The sequence below is a fragment of the Micrasema longulum genome, unplaced genomic scaffold (genome assembly GCF_059751315.1).
Source record: "Micrasema longulum isolate JH-2025_06_02 unplaced genomic scaffold, ASM5975131v1 h1tg000049l, whole genome shotgun sequence".
NCBI lineage: Eukaryota > Metazoa > Arthropoda > Insecta > Trichoptera > Brachycentridae > Micrasema > Micrasema longulum.
Window position 1 is genome coordinate 791,469 of NW_028277256.1, and position 21,940 is coordinate 813,408.

The window sequence follows — 21,940 nt, forward strand, 5'->3', positions numbered from 1 at the left end:
ATTCCAATATTGGATGCCTCTGATAATAACTGATTTCGATGAATTCCGCTGTAAATACAAATGCATTTTTAGCAATTTGTACAATCTTTGGAAGTCATCATCTTCATAATGTATGACCGCCTATTTCTTTCCAAAAATGTTGCTTACCAAACATGGGCTATTGTCTAAAAATATTGTTTGTATTCTAACAATATTTTTAATAGTTTATATATTCTTATAGTATCAATCAATTTATTTTGTGTCACCAAGCCCGCTAAGACTAACTCCAGCATCCCAAATAACCCTAAAATAAATCCAACATAATTGCACCATAAAGTAAATTATACGAAATAAAAAGTCTACATAGAGAAAGATAGAAGTTAAAATTATAGAAAAAGAAAAGTTATAATTTTTGAGCGGCTTAGTCTCTGGGCCTGCTTCTTCAATTTTTCGCTGTCACTCAGATTTTGATTCTTGATAAATATATATTTTTCTCGATTTCCTTCATCACACATCTACTGTACTACCACAAAATGTCAACTAATGTCTCACCGGATGATTCTCCAAATAAATCCCACACGCATCTCTTATTGCCGAGCCCTATCATTACAAAACGAACGCGAACTGCATCAACGTAAGAACTAATTTCATACAAAAAATAGCATGTTTTGATACGCAAATTTTAAAAAGACAATTTTCGCACCTATTAGTAATATGTTTTATACTCTATTTGAAACTGTTATATATAATCGCGACTCGTAATCAAAACCGTGCCAAACCTATATTTATCAATGATAATATTTATGTCAGTGTCTATTAACCTAATTTAAAAATACGCGTTTTTGATTGACTCAATTAAACTTAGTGTTGAATCCTGCACTGATAGATACGTAATAATAATTCTGTTGAGTTTACGAATGCTGCAATTTTATTGAAAATCTAGATTGTACATGTACCTTCCACTAATCTTATGCTGGAATATTATTTTTGTTTAAAATTATTTTGTGAAGAAAAACATAAGAAGTTGTAATGATTACTATTATCCCTTTTAGATCTGAGAAAGCCTTAGGAAACCCTCAAGAATATGGTGTTATTAAATCATTCTGCCGAGAAAGGGGACATGGATTTGTCACATCAGTCAGTAGTGGCGAAGACATGTTTGTTCACATCTCCGAGTAAGTACTCTCCTGTTTATTTTACTGCCTAGAGTGTAAAATACAGTACAAACATTTTTACATACTCAAAATATTGTTGAATTTTCGAAAAATATACAAATACCAATTTTCACTGTACAATAGGAACAAAGATAATTCCAAGGAATATCTGGTATTGAGAAATTACCCGAATGGTTATAGAAAACAACTGCCATTGTTATTTTTTTAGCTCGGGGCTTCGTTGGGGGTGGTCCAATGTTTTTTTTCTTCACATTTTTAGCAGTTATATTTAAAATATTGTCACTTTCGACTTCAAATATAGTTGATTGAAGTAATTGCTTATGAATATTCCATTTTTCGGATTTTTAATCTCTAATTTTTGCGTCCGTACTGACCACACATCACAGGAACGCGCAAAAAAAACACACTAACAGAAGGATTTAACTAATTTTTTGTAATTGATTAAATCTTTTACTTCTTCCGGTCCCCCTGTTACTGATATATTCATACCGACAAGAAATATAATTAATTTGTATCTTTCTTTTTCTCTCTTGGATAATTAATCCAAATATTGTGTTTAAGGGTAAAATATTAACAGTTTTATCATTTCTTGCCCCGTTATATATTCAGTCTGTATATCCAAATCTGTAGTGGAATAATTTTAGCGTATATTAGGCATATCCCAGGCACATCGAGTCTTTAAAGATTCCTGTAGATGCGGTTCTTATTGGTACCTGGAGAATAACTTTTATGATGCTTTTTCGCACTCTAATAATTAGTTTAAGATATGAAGGTGCAGCAGATCATCATCCAATTTGTCCATATTCTAAATGAGATTGGCAAAGTGCACAGTATATTTTTTTCATTGAAATTTTTCTTATGTTTTTTATGGTCTTAAAGAAATAATGATAATAATCATAGTTTATTAACAAAATAACAATTACTTTATCTACTACATACACACTTAGGTAATAGATTTAGTCGGATCGTGTCTAGTCTGCCTAACTAGGTACAACCTGTTTTAAGGCAGACATTTTTATGCAAAAATAAACAATAACATTACTACCTACTAGTTAATTTACTATACAGTTGTACAATATTAATTTATACCATTTATTATTTAAGAATGTATTTAAATAAAAATGCATACATTCGCTTTATGGGTTTATTAGCCGTGTTATTAATGTGATTATAATAGTAAAAATATGTATATAGTTTTATTATTATAATTAAAATGCAGTTCCACCAAGAAATGTCAGTAGAAAAACTCAATCTACTATTATGAGTTATTATGATTCAAAATATTAATGTATGATGACATAATTTTATTTAGAAAATTCAATAGCAGTCATTCAAATTCAAAATAAAATGTGAACATCGAAATAAAAAGACCAATCATAAATTAAATTACAATATTGATAATTTAGCATAGGTAATTTATTATAAATGTTGAATTAATATTAATGTACATAAAATCTCAATAAAAACATAATTATAAATATAAATGAAATGACGTTTTGTGAATTTAAAGGTCTCTATTTGCATTTATTTTTTTAAAAGAAAGAAATATTAGCGTTTAATTTACCCAAATATTTTGAATTGTGGCCATTTTCAACGAGTTGTAAATAACTCACTATTAGAAAATGGAAATCAAGTCGGGGTAGAGTGGGGTTCGAACCTCGGACCTCTGACCCGTGAGTCCGCAACACTAGCCATGGAACTACAATCCGATTCATCACATACTGCACTAAACAATTATTTTTTAAACGTTTTCACAAAACAGCTTAATTTGTAAAACGGTAACTGTTATTTCTATTCTTATTAAAAAAATCTAAATGCCCATCTCTAATATATATGAGGCACTGAGAGCCATAGGAGCTTAAGCGACATTTGACATCAATTTAATCCATGAAAAAAGTCCAGGTTTTAAGCCACGCTAACTCAAGCACCAATATTAAAGCTGAAAACTGAATAAACGAAACGATTATGTATGGCTAATTTAAAGTTTCACAAAAAAGTTATGACAGAAAAACATAACGGACAAATTTGTATAAGCTGTCAGTTTACATAATTTATTTCCTTTACATTTATGTTAACAAAAAATCATAAACCATTTTATATAAAAAAACAAAAGTCTTACAAAACTTTGTCAAAAACTGGTAAAACGTCACTTGAGTTCCTCTAGCTCTCAGCGCCTCTTATATATATATATATATATACTATATCATATAAACCACACAATGTTTCACTATGAACAGTCCATTAAAATCATTAATAGCCTTTATTTATGTGTGGGTAACAGTGAGTTTTCAAATAAAATATTCTAGTGTGTGTACTAACACAAACAAAATTTGTATGTTTACTCTGTTAACGACAGGGACTAACACATTGATATAGGCTATTAAACATTTGAACGCACTGTACATCCAGCAACTCTCCCAATAATCAACTGTATGAAGGAATTTTTGTAAGAATTTAATGTACAGTTTTTGTTGTTTATTCCATAAGTGTGGAAGGTGAGTATGTTCCTCTGCCCGGTGATGAAGTGAGCTACCGCCTGTGCCCAATCCCTCCCAAATTTGAGAAGGTTCAAGCCGTGGCTGTTCAAATCATTCATTTGACCCCCGAGAAACATCTGAAGTGGGACCAGCCCAACTAACTCCCTTTTCCTGCCAAATACTTCCATTATGCTCTCTGTACGTACATCGTCCCCTATCTAAAATATTCTAACCTTTTCAATTCTGTTAGTTACCCTTGTAGGCCCTAATTTCGTTACCATTATGTATGTAGTTTTTCTTTAAGTTGAGCTAAACAAACTTGTTTAGGGAATTATTTTTAATTATTTCAGAGATAATAGCACTTTTGTGAAAAGACTGAATAGCAAAATCTAAACAACAGTTAAAATGATTTTTACTTTGACAAATGATAAATAATGCATACATTCGGGTTTTTTTAATACAAAAAAGAATTTAATTATGTATTTGACCAACTTTAATGATTTTTAAAGTCTGGCTGACCACACAACCTAAGATATGCATTTTTCAGAAAACAGCCACCCCTAGTATAACACTGATGTTTGTTGTGTTATTTGTAAAGAATCACTTCACTAATTTGTATAGTAACTTTTAAAATAATTTAACTATGTGTTAAAGTAATTTTAGTGATTTTTAGTGAAGTCTGGCAGACCACACAACCTAAATTATGCATTTTGCAGAAAATAGCCAGATCTAATTTTAAATGATACCTCATTCAAACTTTGAATGTATGAGGTAACATTCTGTATTAAAATATACTATTTTACTATAGGGTATTTTAAATACTTACTTATTTATACACTCTAATTTATTTAAGAGAACTAGATTTCTGGAGGCATTAATCTTCCCATCAGCGTCTATACCGTAAGATTTTTCTAGTGCTGTGGGTGTTTTCTGCAAATTGAGAAATGTCATTTTTGTGATCAACACTATTTTAAGAAGGTGATTATTACAGTTTTTTGTATGAAAGCGGCCTGATTGTTTTTAGCAGAACATAGAATTGACATCACTGCACCCGATAACACCAATGTTGCATTTTTTCAAAATTGTGAACTGGCTGCTTTCTGCATAACTACGTTCAAATGTTAGTAACGCTCACAATATTTTTATTTCATAATAATATATTAGCTTGATTCACTGTAAAATAGCATTTAATTTTTAAAAGTAAATCATCTCTAAAGGTACTTTTCACTTAATTAACTTATAACCAACCATCTCTCTAGCTCGAAGTTACACTGAATTGGTCTAATTGGTTTGAAGAAATAAAGACCAAACTTCAAATTTACTTTACCATTTTGGTATATAGTTGATTTGCTTATATTTAGCAGTTAACAAAAATGAATCCCCTTTCTCTCGATAAAATGAGAATATCAAAATGTTCCATGACATTTAAAGAAATAAAAATGTAATCTACCTTCTGACAGATTTGAGTACAAAAGAAATTGATTTTTTTTCTTTAATAATGCTATCAGCACAATGTAAAAATAAAATAATTTTAATGTTTTTTTATGTTTATGCATTTCTTTAAAATGTAATTAATTGAATTGTATAATTTTTTAATAACTTACACCTTTTAATTATATACATAAGGTCTAAAGGGTAATAGTTTTTTTTTTTATCTAAATACTTAAATATCGTAATAAATATATTTTTTTATTTTACGCTTCCATTATAATTCTATTTACATAATGAGATACGTACAGAATGTGAGTAGAAGGAATGTAGAATTCTTGCATTTAAGTTATAATTAAATATGCAACATAACGTCGACGGCACTCCATCACCACGTATGCGACATCACCGAAAGTCATCCAGCTATGTCATTTGGCAACAAATATATTCAAACATTGCCAGTAAAAACAAAAACAAAACATTATATGTAATTGGAAAGTACGATTGAAATGTTTTAAAAAAAATAAAACCATAATTTTACTGAACACTCTTAAAAAAAAAAACGTTACAATCTCTCTCCTCGAAAGTGGTAAAATTTGAGTTACGCGGTGATTGATTTCCGTCAGCGATAAGTTAATCAGTGTTATAGTCGTAAACTGTATATTTGTTTCAAATTTAAATTTATGGCTTAATTTGTAAAATGTACCATTATTGTTATAATGTATTCCATTAAGTTTACCAAATTTAAATGATACATCGGTTGATTCGTGTGATGAAAATATGTCTTATGATAAAATTATTTATAAAAAAATATATTTTGCATGAAATTTTTTGTTTTTTTAACATTTTAAACTATGGTTTGAGTTTTTCTTGTCTCATTCAGAAGTATATTTTTTTATAAGATATCTATGATTTTCATTTACTTTATAACCTACACATTTTAAAAATAAGTTTGTTATTTTTCCTTTTTTTCAATAAACCCATTATCTGTTGGCTCTAACAAATATATTATTGACACTTTTACATTTTACTTCCAAAACAGAATTTCCTTTCTATCTATATATTCGCATTCTTGCCCCTTTGATATACAAATGTATTTATTTTTTTCATTGTTGTATACATTGAATCTTTTTTATAAAACAGAAAAGGTTATGTTACGAGTGTATCTCCGTATTTGCATACTATTATTATGAACACCAATTTTGCAAAAGTGAAAATTTTAGTACAAGTCAAATGATTTTATTTTTATTATTCGACTCTGGAACTGATCCTAAAAACCCCAAATGTTTATTCATGTTAAGAAAAATACATACATATGTATATTTTAATTGTAAACATTTGACATTGACTTAAAATAAATAGCAATGAACATTTGTGTTTTTTTTATCTTGTTTTATTTTTAGTTTCTGTGGCAATTAAAATATAAAAACATTTATTAATTTTACAAAAAGTCTTTATACCATCATGTAATTTACTGGATATAATAAAATGCATCGTTATAGTTTTTTTCATTATTTTCCCTAAAACATGTACAATATAAACAAATGTAAGATTCAAATACACCATATGCAAATGCAAATGTAATAAACCAAATATAAATATCATTCAATTAACACTTTACACTTATTAACTGAATATTTGAAGCACAAGCTTTGTGATTTTTCATTCGGATAGTAACTTATTTTGGGACATTGCTTTTCTGGCTTCCCGTATAATCCATTAAAGCTATATTCGGAAATGCATATCATTATCTCAATGAGGCAGGCATAAACATGACCATTTTCTCAGTAGTTTCTGCATCTGTGGTAAAATATATCACTCGAGTACATTTTCAGTTAACTATTTTAAAGTACTATCTGTTGATTAATTAAAGATTGACATTAATTAAAGCACAATTATTATAATATTATTTAATTACTAAAGAACATAGGATAGACAGCAACTTTAAAGGGTGATTGAAAAGACTTTGCACATAATATGAATGCATTACATCCATAAAATATTTTTTCAAACATTTGAAATCACAAATTAATTTAACTTTATTTATATATATATATGTATGTATAAATACTGTATGTCTTCTACCCAAAAGCACATTAACATGAACTTTTTTCTTATTAGTTAAATTTTTAAATGTATAAATTGAATTTTAAAAGAAAATGTGTCTATAAAAAATATTGCCATTAATAGACAATTATTGGTTGGTGTCAGTATTATGTTAGTGAACCATTATGTTCATATTCCTGTATTGAAAATTTGCTTTATTTCACAGTGCAGATTTAACTAATCTTCATTTGTGTTCAAAATGTGCTATATTATAAGTGTAATTTTTATTTGGAATAAATTTGATTTACAATAGTAACCTGCTTTATTTTATTTGTTAGTTTTGTATTTTGTTTTCTAAATGTACCTATACTCTTTCATTACAAACACCTATCATGATTCATCTATAAAAAATATTATTAATGTCACACTTTTTTTTTTTTTTTTTTATTTATTTACAATTTTAAAAAACCCGTTAGGGTTACATTAGAAATTTAATATTGTCTAGTCATTTTATGTCTCGTCTAGTCTAGTTAGTTCAGTCATCATGTGCTTTTTCAGATTGATTTTAAATTTGTCTCCAGTAAAAGTTTTCAAGTAGTAAGGTAGGTCGTTGTAGTGTTTAAGTCCATTATGTAGTATTTTTGACTGTCCTGTGTTTGTCTTTGCTTTTTCAATATGATAGTGTTTTTGTTGTCTGGTGTTATATTTATGTATGTCAGCATTTTTGACTAATATTATGTCGTCGTCTTGTATGTTTCCCAGTGTTATTTTGTGCACAATTTTTAAGGTCTCAATTTTAGTCAAGTAGTTTATGTCAAACTGGTGTGTTTTTTTGTACAGTTCAGTCGTAGAGGTCAGGTAGGGTAGGTTGTATGTTAGTTTAAGAATTTTATTTTGTTGTCTTTGTATTCTTGTTATGTCTGTCTTGTTACCAGTTCCCCAGAAGGCGATCATGTAACTCAATTTACTTTTGACATAGGCTTCGTACATCATAATTTTTTCCTTTCTTGATATAAAATCTTTAATTTTGTAGAAGAGGCTATGTAGTGATGCCATTACTTTAGTGAGTCCGTCTATGTGTTTTGTCCATTTTAATTGTCTGTCCATTGTGAGTCCTAGGTAAGTCACATGTTCTAGTTCTTTAAGAGTTTCGTTGTTTATTTTTATGTTCATGTTATGGTTCTTCTTTTGTGTTTCGAAATGTATTATATTGCATTTCTTGGCATTTAGTGTTAAGAAGTTTTTGTTTGTCCATTCTAATAGTTTTTGCACGTCATTGTTGATGGTTTTAGTGGTTTCAATGTCATTTTTGTTTTCATATAAAATTCCTAGGTCGTCCGCATATATTGTTTTTTTTCCCATTATGTCACTGTGTATTATGTCGTTAATGTATATTATATAAAACAATGGTCCTAATATTGATCCCTGAGGTACTCCAAATTGCATTGTTGTTATTTCACTTTTGTGTTCTTCAATTTTCGTAAACTGTTTTCTTCCTTGTAGATAGTTTTTAAATATTTTGAGAGCTTGTCCCTTAACTCCTGTATGTTGTAGTTTATCTAGAAGGGTATCTATGTGGACTGTATCAAATGCCTTCTTGAAGTCAAGTATGAGTGCAGTCACTGTATTTCCTTTATCAAAGCAATTGAATATTTTTGCAACCAAATAATCTGGCGATCATTTTATCGCCTTGTAGATAAGGTTAGTGCATTGGGCTTGAGGTCTTGGAGTAATTACTTTACATTAACTTCATAAAATTATTATTATCAGTTGAGTGCATCACTTGTCAACACTCGACTGTGCATTATATTTTAATTTTCTTGGCTCTGTGCATAATACATACACACGTTTATCCAAACGATGGAAAAGAAAGAGATTTGCCAATATATTTTTTGTCATTATAGTTAACTTGAACTTTCAACTCCTAAATTGAAATATTTGTATAAAATTGTCAACTGCCTATCAGTAGCCTTCGTCAGTTACTTCCATTAAGAATTACCAGTTAAATATAATAGACATTCAGGTGAAAAATGTAACTTTACTATGTCAGTTATATTACTTAATCTGATTGTGTTTTGATTTCAATATGGGATAATTTTTTTGGTGGGAGGTTTTATAATGGAAACAACAATATTATAACAAATTGATATATGTATTTGTATTTTATAATTCATACAATACTTTTTTTTATTCACACAAATTGATTACACAAACACATGTATAAAAGGGACCTAAAAAATTATGATTATTTTTAACCTACATCATATTTTGTATCTACATATAATATACTACATATTATGTACTTGTTACCATACATGATAAGATAAAAAAATGCAGTATGATTATTGTGTGATGCGCAATTCATATAAAAAATGCATTTAAACACAACTTTTATATAAATATAGTAATGGTGGAATAAAGAAATGCAAAAATCGAGGAACAAAAAACCCCTTTGATTGATAGGTAATTCTGGAAGATTGAGATAGTAAAGTTTGATAAAAATGTAAGCACAGTTCTCAATATAAATTGCTATAAAGAATTAATTATTGTCTAGAAAGCAAAAGATAATTACTTGGGAATTTTGAGTAGTAAAAATGAAGCTTTGAAAACATTTTTTTAAATTTAAAAATTTCATTTTTTAACACAGCCCCCTTTCAACTTATATCTGAGATTTAGTTGAAAATCATTTTATCGATGATTAATAAACTATGTGTTTATCTTAACCAACATTTAGTCAATTTTACAAGTGATAAAATAAACATTATTATAATATTTTTATGATTGATCATTTTTTATTTTTTTACAGTAACCACAGGGTTATAAAAGTGCATGTGGCTGAAATTGTTGGTTGGTTTATATTTACAAAATAATAAAATTCAGAAAGAAAAAGCAACTAAATATTTTTTTTAATGTAAACTTCTTGAAATATTATATACCAATTATAAAAATGAGGATTTAGATTATTAGATCAGACAAAATGATTTTAGAAAAATAGAACCCCAGTACAAAAGTAAATATGCAATAAGAAAATTGCATTTGAAAAACAGTTTTCCACTGGTCATAATACTGTTGATTTTATTCCATACAAAGTAACGGAATAAAAATTGTACAACTCCGTTTATCCGAACTCCAGTAATCCGGAGTGCCAAATATCCGGATCGTTATCAGGCAGTAAAAAATAAATGAGATAAAATAACAAATAAAAAAGGGCGCTGGCGGCCGGCATATTTCTTCGTCAAACTTCGCTGTACATGTTTAAGTAAGTTTTTATGTGATAACGTCTAGCACTTCAATCCGAATAATTAGAGTTTTACTGAAGTAGGATTTCGCTGACTGTTATGAATTTTTATATGTATCTACTGTATTAAAATGTCCAGCAGAGCAATAAGAAATTGATACATGTTTAAAATTAAAGAAACAGCTGTTTTATATTTTTTTAAAGTAACAAAAAGGCATTTTTTGGTAAAAATGTCAAATAGAACGTTTAAATAGAGACACTGTTTTCATAAAGAGATAGACAAAATGAATTGATCACAGCGCAAGAAAAAATAACTACTAACTTCAGAACCTGGGTCCTTCTCATTTCTTTTCTAAATGATCTACCCAAGTAAGGCAAGTAGCCAGTTTACTTTAACTGAGAAATAAAATTAAGATACATCTAGTGATAATTACTGGTAACACCCTTATAGTGGTCGTTGTTTTAATCTAAAATAAACATAAAGATGAATATATAGAGTAGGTTTAAGCTAGTGTTTTATTTAGAGTACATATTCTTACCTGTACAGAATTACTCTACATAGCAACTCTGATAGTTGAACAAATCTTGTAATTAATAAATAAGCAGTGTGGAATGGAATGATTATGATTTATTTAATAATATGATAAAGAACGATGACCAACATAAGATTAAAGCCAGGTTATCTAACAATTTATGTGTATGATGACGTGAAGTAAAAGCATGATTAGCTATTATAATAATTGGTGTTCTATCTGCGTCCGCATGTATCACTTTCTTGGATTGACCACGTTTTAAGTGTTCATAATTTATGAATGTTTTGCTAAAACTAAAACAAAACATAATTTATTTGTCAGACACGGTTGAATTTATCTCTTTTTTTCATGTTTCATCTTTGTTATTTGGATTCAGCTTCCTGCAAAAAAAAGTTTTATCACAATACTGCATAATACAGGAGACTATCCAGCAGTGGATAATGCAGCAGCAGTTCTCTACAAAATTTCATGGAGTCACACAACATAAATATTTATGAATTAATAATACATTTGCGCATATTTAATTATTTTTTATTTATTAATAATACATTTTTTTTAAAGAACTGATCAGACTATTCTACTTAGGATGTGCTGACTACCGAACTGAATTCACCAAATGTCTGCTTTAGTTTAACGGCTTGGAAAAATCGATTGAAAAAAAAAATGTTTGTACGACATATCGAATTAATTTAATAGTTCTTTGTATTGACTAAACGTCAGAGGACAGAGGTAAGAAAAATCATACTTTACATAAATTTCTTTAATTTATCAAAAAATTATGAAATCGAGGAACTTAATGTTATGATAGCCCTCGATGAGGAAGTTGAGGACTACCAAACTTAAGCCCAAAAAATATTTTTATGTATCACATTATCAGCACTATGATTTTTTAAAGTTTTGTGATTTTGAAATCACTCCATATGTGAGGTCTCAAGTTCTCTACGGTGAGTTGTCCTGGTTGGTGGGTTGGCTTCCCGGTAACCGGAAATGTATCATAACACTGTCATCAGTTGACTTCGGAGAACTAGTGACGTCGTTCAAAATAGTTCATTTTTATAAATTTTTTCATAGATTTTTGAGAATGAATGCTCTAATTTTTACCACGTGTAAAAAACATTTTTATATCCAATTTCCCGCAGCACTGAACTTCCTCATTCAATAGGGTCATTCTTTTTATTATTTTTAAATAAGCAAAAAAAAATACGATGGCAACAGCATTTTTTTCTTTCATGTGGCGTCGAATAAATTTTCAACAGAGGTTTAAAATACGCATAATTTGAATTACTTAAAAACAAAACGTTTCACGCCCTATGGGATAAAGGGCACACATTATGTTAGCCCATATTACTTGTACACAATGTTTGTCAGAGCATTCAGCGGGCATGATGTGTGATGTCGAAATGATGTGGCACCAACTGCGAGCCACTTTGTATAAAGTCCTTTTTTAACCCAAAATCCTTTTATAAAATAGTTATATCATAAGAATCTGCTCTAAATAATAAAGTTTTCTCCCAATTTGTGAAAAAACCCAGTTGTATCATTCCAAATCAAATAAATGAAGAAGTGTCGTATTACCTCTGTCTCTTGCAAGCGATAGTGGGTACGACGCAGAGCAGCAAGCTTCAACCTCTCAGTAGCGAGGGCTTGTTCTAACTCCAGTACTCTGACCCTCGAATCCATCTCCAGACGCCTTCCAGCTTGCCAAGACAAGCCGCTCATGTCAAGATCCTCTGTGCAAAGAAAAATTTTAAAGATAATGTAAAACAATTCTAGAAAATCACCATTACATTAATAATGTTTATTTTAAGCCTACAATTGTAAGCCTCGTAGGTTCCCAACAAGGTCAAAATCAAATATTGATTGTATATGTATTTTTTTTTCAAACAATATCAGGAAAAAACTGCTAGCTTCAAGACACTGGCCTGGGTTCTCCAGATTAATGGATGGGTGTAGCAACATCTGATTCTGAATAGAGCACTACTGCACTTTTTTAAAAAGTATACCTGCAATGCGATTCTGAACGCTCTTGCGGGGGTAGAGAAAGCATTGCTAGCACATATTTAGAACATAAATTACGTGCTAGCAAAGCGATCTCTACCTCCGCAAGAGCCTTCAGATTACCAGCCCTAGTTTATCCTCCTTCTCTATCTGGTTTACACCCTACCTATGGGCCAGTATGAGTGCGCTACTCAGCGCACGCCACCACCAGATCTCTCCTGCTAGCGCGGGCCAGTTCGGGTCGGGTTCACTACTCACCGCACGCCATTACCAGATCTCTTCTCCTGCTAGTAGGCGCTACTCACCAGACTCCTCGGCTATGGTAGCGCAGGCCTTGGCGGTGGCGATGACAGCGCCCGTGGCGGAGGACACAGCGCGGCTGGCGAGCGCCAGGGCTCCCAGCGCCTGAGAACCGCGCTGCGCTCGCACGCGCGACGCCACCACCAGCTGCGCTGTGCTGGCCGCGATCTCCTGCGAGGCCACCATGACGTGCTCCAGCTTGCCGCCGCTGCTGCTCACCACCTTGTCGGCCGCCGTCCTAAGAAAGACACAATATACTAGATAGAACAGTGTTTCCCAACCACGGTCTAATGAGATTTTCTGCCGGTCCGCAGAAATACTTATCGCCCATTTTAAAACTTCTGTATTAAAAAAAGGGTCATTTGTTATTTATATACCTGTTATAATATAATATTAAAAACTACATAAATAAAAGTTTTTATCTGTTTTACCAGCCTGCAATTTTTTTCTCCTATATTCACCAGTCCGCAGGCTTAGAGGGGTTGGGAAATGCTGAGATAGAGCACTATCTCAGAAATGTCTATAAATCGGCATACAATCTTGACTACTTTTATAATTCTAATAATTAGTTCACAACAGACAACCGACCGTACCTCCAACAAATTATTTTGAGACGAAATTGCGATAAATAGCAAGGTTTGCTTATTGCTTATTGTTGTTTGACCAAGGAAGACGTGGCATGATCAGATAAACCAAAATCTTAAGTCTGGTCATGTCAAAAGCAGACAGAACCGAAGGGCATGTATGACAAGATGTATGAATGTGAAAGAAGCTAAGAATATATGCCACGATAGACGTGTGTGGCGGTCCATTCTCTCTGCCTACCCCTACGGAGAAAAGGCGTGATGGTAGTAGCTTATTAAATTTTTTTAAAGCTTTCTTCATTTTTTTTGTGGTGTATTTGTTAAAAATATCTTAAAATATAATTCTAAGATTTTACTCGGTCATAAGATGGCTCTGGTTAACATTTTATTTTCCGAATGGGCAGAGTTCTCAACAATCCCAGTACACTCAGAGCACTGACCCCAGGCCAATAAGAGATTATATCAAGAACTCGGCAATTTTGGAGAGTATCACGTTCCTGATGGATATCTCGGACAGCATCGGAACAGACTGTTTTACCTCCCAGTTTCCTGAACCGACCTACCTATGGTCATGCGATTAGAAGAACAGTCAGGCAGCTGAACATGATCACTTTAGGACTTTTTTCACATCGGTGAAACTATGCTTAAGAGGCAAATACTCTTGCTATTGGAGATTGTTATGACTTCTTAATATTGGGCCATCATTCAAGGATTCCTGGCCTGATATGTTATCCAAATTGAACGGCTTAAATATTATTATGTCTTGTTTTTAATTTATTTATTTTTTTAAATAACATCAAAAACAAAAAAACTTCCGTGTTCACACATTTCTAACATATATATAAAATATTTCAAATAGGTCTGATTTCTTACTCTATAATTGATAATGGTCTGAGATACAAAAAATACTAATATGTGTAATTTAGGAGGTTGCTGAGATTGTTTGACTTTCATTTTGGTTGTGCGGCTATAAAAGTAAAACATTTATTGATTTTAGACACTAAGACATGATGATATTTTCTGTTCAAATTGTCACAAACAATCTCTATCAAACTGACAACATAAATTATAAACCGGGTCGTGATCACGTGGCTAGTGTCACGGACTCATGGATCAGAGATCCGAGGTTCGAACCCACCCCTACCATAACTTGATTCCCATTTCCAAATGTTGACTTATTTTCAACTCATATGGCCCACAAATTAGAAATGTTTGGGTAAATAATAAGAATGCAAATACTTCTTATTCTTTAAAAAAAATAATATATATATACAGGTGTTCTTTAAACCCTGTCACATCCGAAACCACGATGATCAGTATGGGCAATAAGACATATTAGCATATTTTAAAAAATATTTAGAACAAAGTTTTTTTTTTTAAATAAAATATTTAAAAAAACAAATGGTTGCTTACTTCTGCAAGGGAGAAGCGAGGGGGACGTGGTCGCGCAGTCCGTAGTGTATCAGACTCCCCCCTCCCCTCCTCTTTTCTCCCCTGCAGAAGTAATTATTTGCTTTTTTTGATATTTTATTCATTCAATTTTTTTTTTAATGTGCTAATATGTCTTCTTGCTCGTACTGATCATCATGGTTTCGGATGTGACAGGGTTTAATGAAGACCCTGTATATATAATATAGGTAATAAAGTAAACTCACAGCAGCAGCGTTGCTCCCATGGCGACTGCCTTGGCGGCCGATATGAGTCCCTCGGTCCACTGGTGGTTTCGCTTGTAGAACTCCTTAGCCGTGTTGGTCCCCCGACCGTGAGCTACAATCTCCCCCTGCAGGGAGCGCGCCCTCTTCACCAGCTCCCTCACAGCGGCCATCAGCAAGGTGCACGCATCCAGGATCTTCTCGTTCACCTCTAGCTTGATGCCCGAATCTGCTGCACGACTGTTACGCAACATTTCCTGTTGGAAGTCAAACATTATAGTTTTGTCCCTGTTCTGACACAAATTGACAAGTTCATTTTGGACGAAATTCATCGTCATCCAGTGATGCACAGGGCACTGCAATTATTAAACCAAATTCAGCGTAGTTAGATCATCTGTTAAAAGGAGGTGAGGTGATCAGTCTCACGCTTCAGGTGCCAGTCCAGGAACAATGAAATACTACAATTCGTAAAACCTTTAAAATCAATATTTAACATCCACTCAGCTAGGAATCGAACTCAGGATCTCAAGAATGGTAGGCGAAAGCGTCAACCACTACACAGCATAGACTTATCGCCATTGGATTTTCATATTCGGATATTTGCCTGAAAGCAGCCAGCCATCGCCTCCAAAATATGTACTTGTCCAGAATTCTGGTACCAATTCACACACAGAACTGTATTGAGTTTGTTTGTCCGTCACACCTCCGAAACGGCGAGTCGTAGCGGCCTGAAATTTGGACACGTCATTTTAGATGCGATATCAGGGTTAACATTGCTATTTTCGAGTAAAATTTAAATCGACCTCTACTCGATAAAAACTCAAACTTTATATGGATGCCCAGTGCGGCCCTGACATATTGCCCATAATCAACAGTAAACATACTTTAATTCTCAAATTTATCTCCTAAATTGAGAAAAAATAGTATCTGAAGTAAATATGTCAATATAAGGAAAGTTTTTGAGTAACATAATACACGTGTCGGGACAATAAATGCCAAAAATCATGGGAAAATATTCTAAAGCAATTACCTGTGAAAACTGACTTCTTTAACACATTTGACGCTCCTACTGCTGCAACCAAACATACTGCTATTCACCATAGTCGATTTTTATTAATTATAACGTAATATAACGTAGGTCATGTGAGATAAGCATGGTAGAAATAAAGAGTGCGCTGAAAAGTATAAAAAACGGAAAATCCGTTGGGTATGATAAGGTTGCTGTGGAATATCTGAAGAGTGGTGGCCAGATCGTGGGTACATGGCTGCACAGACTTTTCAATCTCTGCCTAAAGGAAGGACATACGCCGTTGGATTGGAGGAGGGCAGTTGTCATGCCTTTATATAAGGGAAAGGGATCTCGTGCGGAATGTGGAAACTATAGGGCCATCAGTATTCTGAGTTCTGTCGGTAAACTGTATGGGAAAATTATAATCGAGAAAGTAAGAAAGGTGACGAAAGACAAAATGTGGGACGTGCAAGGAGCCTTTATGAGTGGACGTGGATGCACGGATCAAATTTTTGCGCTGCGAATGCTAACGGAGAAGTTTTTGGCAAAAAGTCAAAAACTATTCTGCGCATTTGTCGATTTGCAAAAAGCGTATGATAAAGTAGATAGAATGAAATTGTGGGGCGTGTTGGAAAAGTATGGAGTAAACAATAAACTTATACGTGCAGTATCGTCTCTCTATGAGGAGAGTTCAGCGTGTATAAGAGTTAATGGGGGATTTACATCTTGGTTTGCGATCTCAAAAGGCGTGAAACAGGGATGTGTAATGTCACCATGGTTGTTTAATCTATACATGGACAACTGTATGAAAGAGATAGAATGTATGGGTATTGGAGCAAAAATGGATAATTTTTCAGTAAGCTGCTTGTTGTATGCTGACGATGCAGTTCTGTTAGCAAGCAGCAAGGCTGATTTGCAGCAAATAGTCTCTAGAATGTATGATGTATGCCTGGAGAGCGAATTGGCGATGAACGAAAGTAAGTCAAAAGTGATGGTATTTGAAAGGGATAGTGAGGTTACTGACTGCATAATAAATGTAAACAACGAATGTCTCGAGCAAGTAGAAGAATTTGTGTACCTGGGAAGCATGTTTTCAGATGGAAGAGTAGAAAAAGATGTTGAAAGAAGAGTGAATGCGGGCAACAAAATGAACGGAGCACTAAGCACAGTAATTTCTAATAAAAATATGTCAATCGAAGCTAAACTGGCAGTGCACAACGGAGTTTTAGTCCCAACACTTATGTATGGAAGTGAAACATGGAACTGGCAGAGGAAGGATGAAAGCCGAGTGAACGCGGTTGAAATGCGATCTCTTAGACGAATGTGTGGGAAATCAATGTATGACAGGGTTACGAATGATGAAATCAGGCGAGAGTGTAAATCTGAGACAAGTATAATTGATAAGATTAAGAAAGGGTCTCTGAGATGGTTTGGTCACGTAGAACGAATGGACGACGAGAGAATGGTAAAACAAGTATATATGGCAAAAATGAATGGCAACGTTAGACGAGGACGACCAAGGAAGACGTGGCATGATCAGATAAACCAAAATCTTAAGTCTGGTCATGTCAAAAGCAGACAGAACCGAAGGGCATGTATGACAAGATGTATGAATGTGGAAGAGGCTAGGAGTGTATGCCAGGATAGACGTGTGTGGCGGTCCATTCTCTCTGCCTACCCCTACGGGGAAATGGCGTGATGGTAGTAGTAGTAATAACGTAAATATCCAAGTTATTTACAAACAAAGCCAAGCACATCGGCAAAAGCATCCGATCAAACCGTTATGTTTATGTTGTCATACAAAACAAAATGGCCACCAATTGGTTGCTAACCAACATCACTTGCGTTCTATGAAACATAGCGATAGGGCTTCTCTATAGGTTCACGCATTATTACTCTGAGGTTTTACCATATAATGTATATCTTTACCTTATATTCGACTGTGGAATACTGACTGAATTGAATAAGAGTAAACAGTTTTTGCTACCATTTGCAATAATATCATCGGCCTAACTTGTAAAACTCGTAAGTCCCAAACTTAGTTGTGTTCAGGCGAGAGTAATAACAGTTTTTACTTGAGTAGCGAATGGCAGGGAAGTTTTTTAACAATACATATTTTTTCAAATAATGAAACACTGTACGAGCATAAAAGTTTTACGCACATAGAGGTCCTAATGGTTTTCCACAACATAATTTTTGAACATTTGTGGAGTTTTAAGGGTGACGATATCCGACATAAGCCCTCCATATAATTTGCCAAACTCACAGTGAAAGGAACAAAGACAGCAGTAGAGTAAAATTAAACTAAAATTGTGGTTTATGTAATAAAGGAACTCGTTTATTGACAATTTAATGACACTCTTTAGTATGAGCGAAACCGATAGGAAGACCCACGGTCTTTAAAACCGTTTCCGTGTACATGGAAGAAGTGTTTTCACTGTGAAATATTGCAAATAAAATAACAGTAATAATAATATATAATAACCTCGATACGAGCGGCTGCCTCTTCAATAGCCTTCTCCATGTTGGCCAACTCTCCCTCCACAGAGTCCCCGGCCCCACTGTCTTCGCGGCCCCCGATACGATGCGCTAGCGCCCCTACCGACTGCAGCAACCTGCGCAGCCCGCCTACATAGGCCTCCACACTCTGGCCGTGAGCCACCCCGTTGGACTTGGGTACAAGCTCATCCCCCTTATTTGCGGTCCGCTCGTCTAGTGATCTCAGGTAGTTGATACACGCCAACATTGTGTTGGCGAGCTCCCGGCACTCTAGAACCATTTCTATAAAGATAAACTTAATAATTAGCTAGAGTGTCTGATCTTTTCTATATTTCTAACATTAAAATTAATCATCGGAAATATTCTACCATTCCTCGTGTTTATCGGTAAAACATTTATCAAGAATTTCAATAGTTGAGATATATTTAACACTCCATATAGTAGGTACAGAAAATAAATATTCAGAATAATGGAGAATAGATGTTTAACTCTCCTTTCCCGGTGATGAGCAGCTAGTACACATTGCGTTTAATAGCTTTAATATCTCTATAAATATAACAAACTGGGTTAAAAATTTTGGTATCCTCCATTTTACATTTACGTATCGATTGAAATAATTTATCATCAAATAATAAATAATTATTGGGCATAGAAAAAGCATTTTGTAACAAATCGGAGGTGAATCACTAATACATTCAAATATAATGGTATATAAGAGTACCGAATATACGGTTGTCTCAAACACTATTTACGTCTCACTCTCGATGCTACATGGATATACGCGAGCGAGAGAGACAAATTCAATCAATCACGCAGACCAATAGCAAAGTGACCTGTACCACTGCTATTGTACACCAGTTGCCATTTTTGCGCAGTTGTTTCAGGCTTTGTCTCTCTTCTCGCTGCAAATGTCAGCCAATGGTTTTTTCATGTTTTTAACAATTAGATTAAAAATATTATCGCTTTTGACTTCAACTATAAATGATTGAAGCAATTGCCCGTGAATATTCAATTTTTTTGATTTCAAATCTCTAATTTTTTGCATATATTCAATAAAATACACAGCACCTTAATGCGCAGATATTTTTGGCATAGTAAGAGAAGGGTTAAATTTTTCTTGTTCTTTTTTCTCATCATCAAATCAAATGCAATTTTACACTCCTACTTTCCTTCATTCTTCTTCTACCACTCATTATCACTTTCCTTATTTTCTCTTCCAACTATCTTTCTATATTTATTTATAAATATTTATATCCTCATTTGATTGTCCTTGTTTTGAGTTTGCTAAACAATGTTTTGTTCTGTTTATTTGCGTACATTGTTATTAATGTAATTGTTATAATTGGCTTAGGCTGTTTATATTATAAATATTTTTATTTTTTAAAAATGAAAAGAAGTATGATATATCAGCCAGTATCTGATTAAAAAAATATGGCCTAGGTGAAGCCTAAAGCCTAAAATATGACCTAGTAGACCTGAATAAACTCTTAATTGATGTTTAAATTTAAATCCTTGTTTCATTTTGTTTTGAAATCAATAAAAAAATATTTTCAGTTTTGAATACGGCATAGACATGATTCTAGCACCCCAATATTTTTCAACTTACGTTCTCCAAAAACAATGTCTTTCGATGTATTGGATGTTGCTACTCCATGAATCACATTTGTTCCTATTAAATATGTTGCCTTTACTATATACACAGCACATTCTTCTGAAGGAGTCTTGTCTTTCTGTAAAAAATTAAGATACATTATATAAGTGACCTTGGGAAAATTGTAAATTTCCTTTTTTTACATCATATTTTTAAATACATTTAATAATAATTACATTTTCAATTTCATGTATCAATTTTCTGGATTAGAGTTAGGACACCAAATATGAATACAAATTTCACCCAGTACAAATTTTACCTCGTATTTGATGAGGGCATTTTCTAAAAGGTTCAAGGAATCCCCTGCCATGGGCAGAAGACATCTGAAGTACTCCAATCCACATTGAAGGGAAGAAATAGCCGGATTATCCAATTCGTGGATGGTTCCTTTAATAATTTCCGAAGAAGACTGCAAACTACTCTTCATCAAAGACCAGCGCGCCAAAGATGTATTTGAAATTTCTGAATCAGGGAAAAATACAGAAGAAATTAAAGTTTGTTAGTGACAATTCTTGGTGTAAATTAATCGTAATTTATTCTAGAAATAAAAGAATGAATGATCACATTTTATAACAAAGGTCACGCAAGAAATCCGGGCACCGGTTATTCAAAATTTGCGGATTTAAGTATCACCAGTCTTTTATTTATATAAGGTAAAATTATACTTACTAAAAATAAAATAGATTTCTGGATGGTATTCTTAAGGGTATTAATGTAAAGAATTACAGACAAAAGCATAAATTTCTAAAATTACTAACCTCCAGAAAGGGCAATTTCGGCATCTTTGAATTTTGCACTCAAAATATTCAACGAGTCTTCGATGGATAGTTTTTGCTGTAGTAAATCCTGTAATTCACATTCTAGCGTTGACTTCTCATCGTTACACCAAGACAATCTACTATTTACAGTCTTAACATTCGTCCAATTTTCATGCAATAAAAAAAGGAAAACCAAACCCAAGTACAGATAGTTATTAATGATCCATAGAGTCCAATTTCAGTGTGTTATCCGTGACGAAACAGATCATGCAATCGGAAAAGAAAAAAACATGCAATGTCAAACAAAAATTAATGTGATTTAAATAATTATTTAAATAACTGAATAAAACAAGTCGACGAATTCTGTACCTCATATTCTCTTTGCAATTTTTCTAAATCATCTTTCATTTTACTAGAATTTTCTTCACACTCAGATAAAGCTTTTCGTAGTGCACTTTTTTCTTCTTCATGTTGCTGACAGGTGTTCTGGGATTCTTGCAATAAAGCATTTACTTGCATCTTTAGAATTACATAAGAAATAATGTTATGTTAGTAACATGCACATGCAGTAAATTAAAAGCTTATTTTCTATTGTAAAATGTGGGTGTAAAAG

General features: G+C 32.8%; 2 protein-coding genes across 11 annotated transcripts in view; one reads left to right on the forward strand and one right to left on the reverse strand.

Annotated features, from left to right (window-relative positions):
• Positions 1-369: 369 nt before the first annotated feature.
• On the forward strand, positions 370-6,560 carry LOC148285185 (cold shock domain-containing protein CG9705). Its single transcript, XM_088229353.1, has 3 exons — positions 370-613; positions 1,032-1,154; positions 3,642-6,560. The coding sequence occupies exons 1-3, from the start codon at positions 513-515 to the stop codon at positions 3,790-3,792; spliced, it is 375 nt and encodes a 124-aa protein (XP_088085479.1). The 5' UTR covers positions 370-512; the 3' UTR covers positions 3,793-6,560.
• Positions 6,561-9,238: 2,678 nt separating this feature from the next.
• The window catches only part of LOC148285186 (huntingtin-interacting protein 1-like), an 84,479-nt gene continuing 71,777 nt past the window's right edge, over positions 9,239-21,940 (reverse strand). For 5 of the 10 annotated variants that reach the window (XM_088229211.1, XM_088229240.1, XM_088229219.1 and 2 more), the window contains 9 exons: positions 21,697-21,846; positions 21,328-21,478; positions 20,829-21,031; positions 20,525-20,648; positions 18,905-19,200; positions 15,414-15,667; positions 13,180-13,412; positions 12,452-12,606; positions 10,530-11,256 (listed from right to left, as the gene is read on the reverse strand). In XM_088229211.1, the coding sequence (XP_088085337.1) occupies positions 11,239-11,256; positions 12,452-12,606; positions 13,180-13,412; positions 15,414-15,667; positions 18,905-19,200; positions 20,525-20,648; positions 20,829-21,031; positions 21,328-21,478; positions 21,697-21,846 (1,584 nt within the window). In that variant the 3' untranslated portion in view covers positions 10,530-11,238. Of the gene's footprint in view, positions 11,257-12,451; positions 12,607-13,179; positions 13,413-15,413; positions 15,668-18,904; positions 19,201-20,524; positions 20,649-20,828; positions 21,032-21,327; positions 21,479-21,696; positions 21,847-21,940 lie in introns of all 10 variants that reach the window. The other 5 variants (XM_088229249.1, XM_088229262.1, XM_088229256.1 and 2 more) reach the window with 3 other exon arrangements.

Bases quoted from the DNA above. Each gene is read 5' to 3' on its own strand.
- LOC148285185 (XM_088229353.1), top strand. From the start codon at position 513: ATGTCAACTAATGTCTCACCGGATGATTCTCCAAATAAATCCCACACG. The intron at 614-1,031 runs GTAAGAACTAAT...TATCCCTTTTAG, and splicing joins CGAACGCGAACTGCATCAAC to ATCTGAGAAAGCCTTAGGAA. The intron at 1,155-3,641 runs GTAAGTACTCTC...TTATTCCATAAG, and splicing joins ATGTTTGTTCACATCTCCGA to TGTGGAAGGTGAGTATGTTC.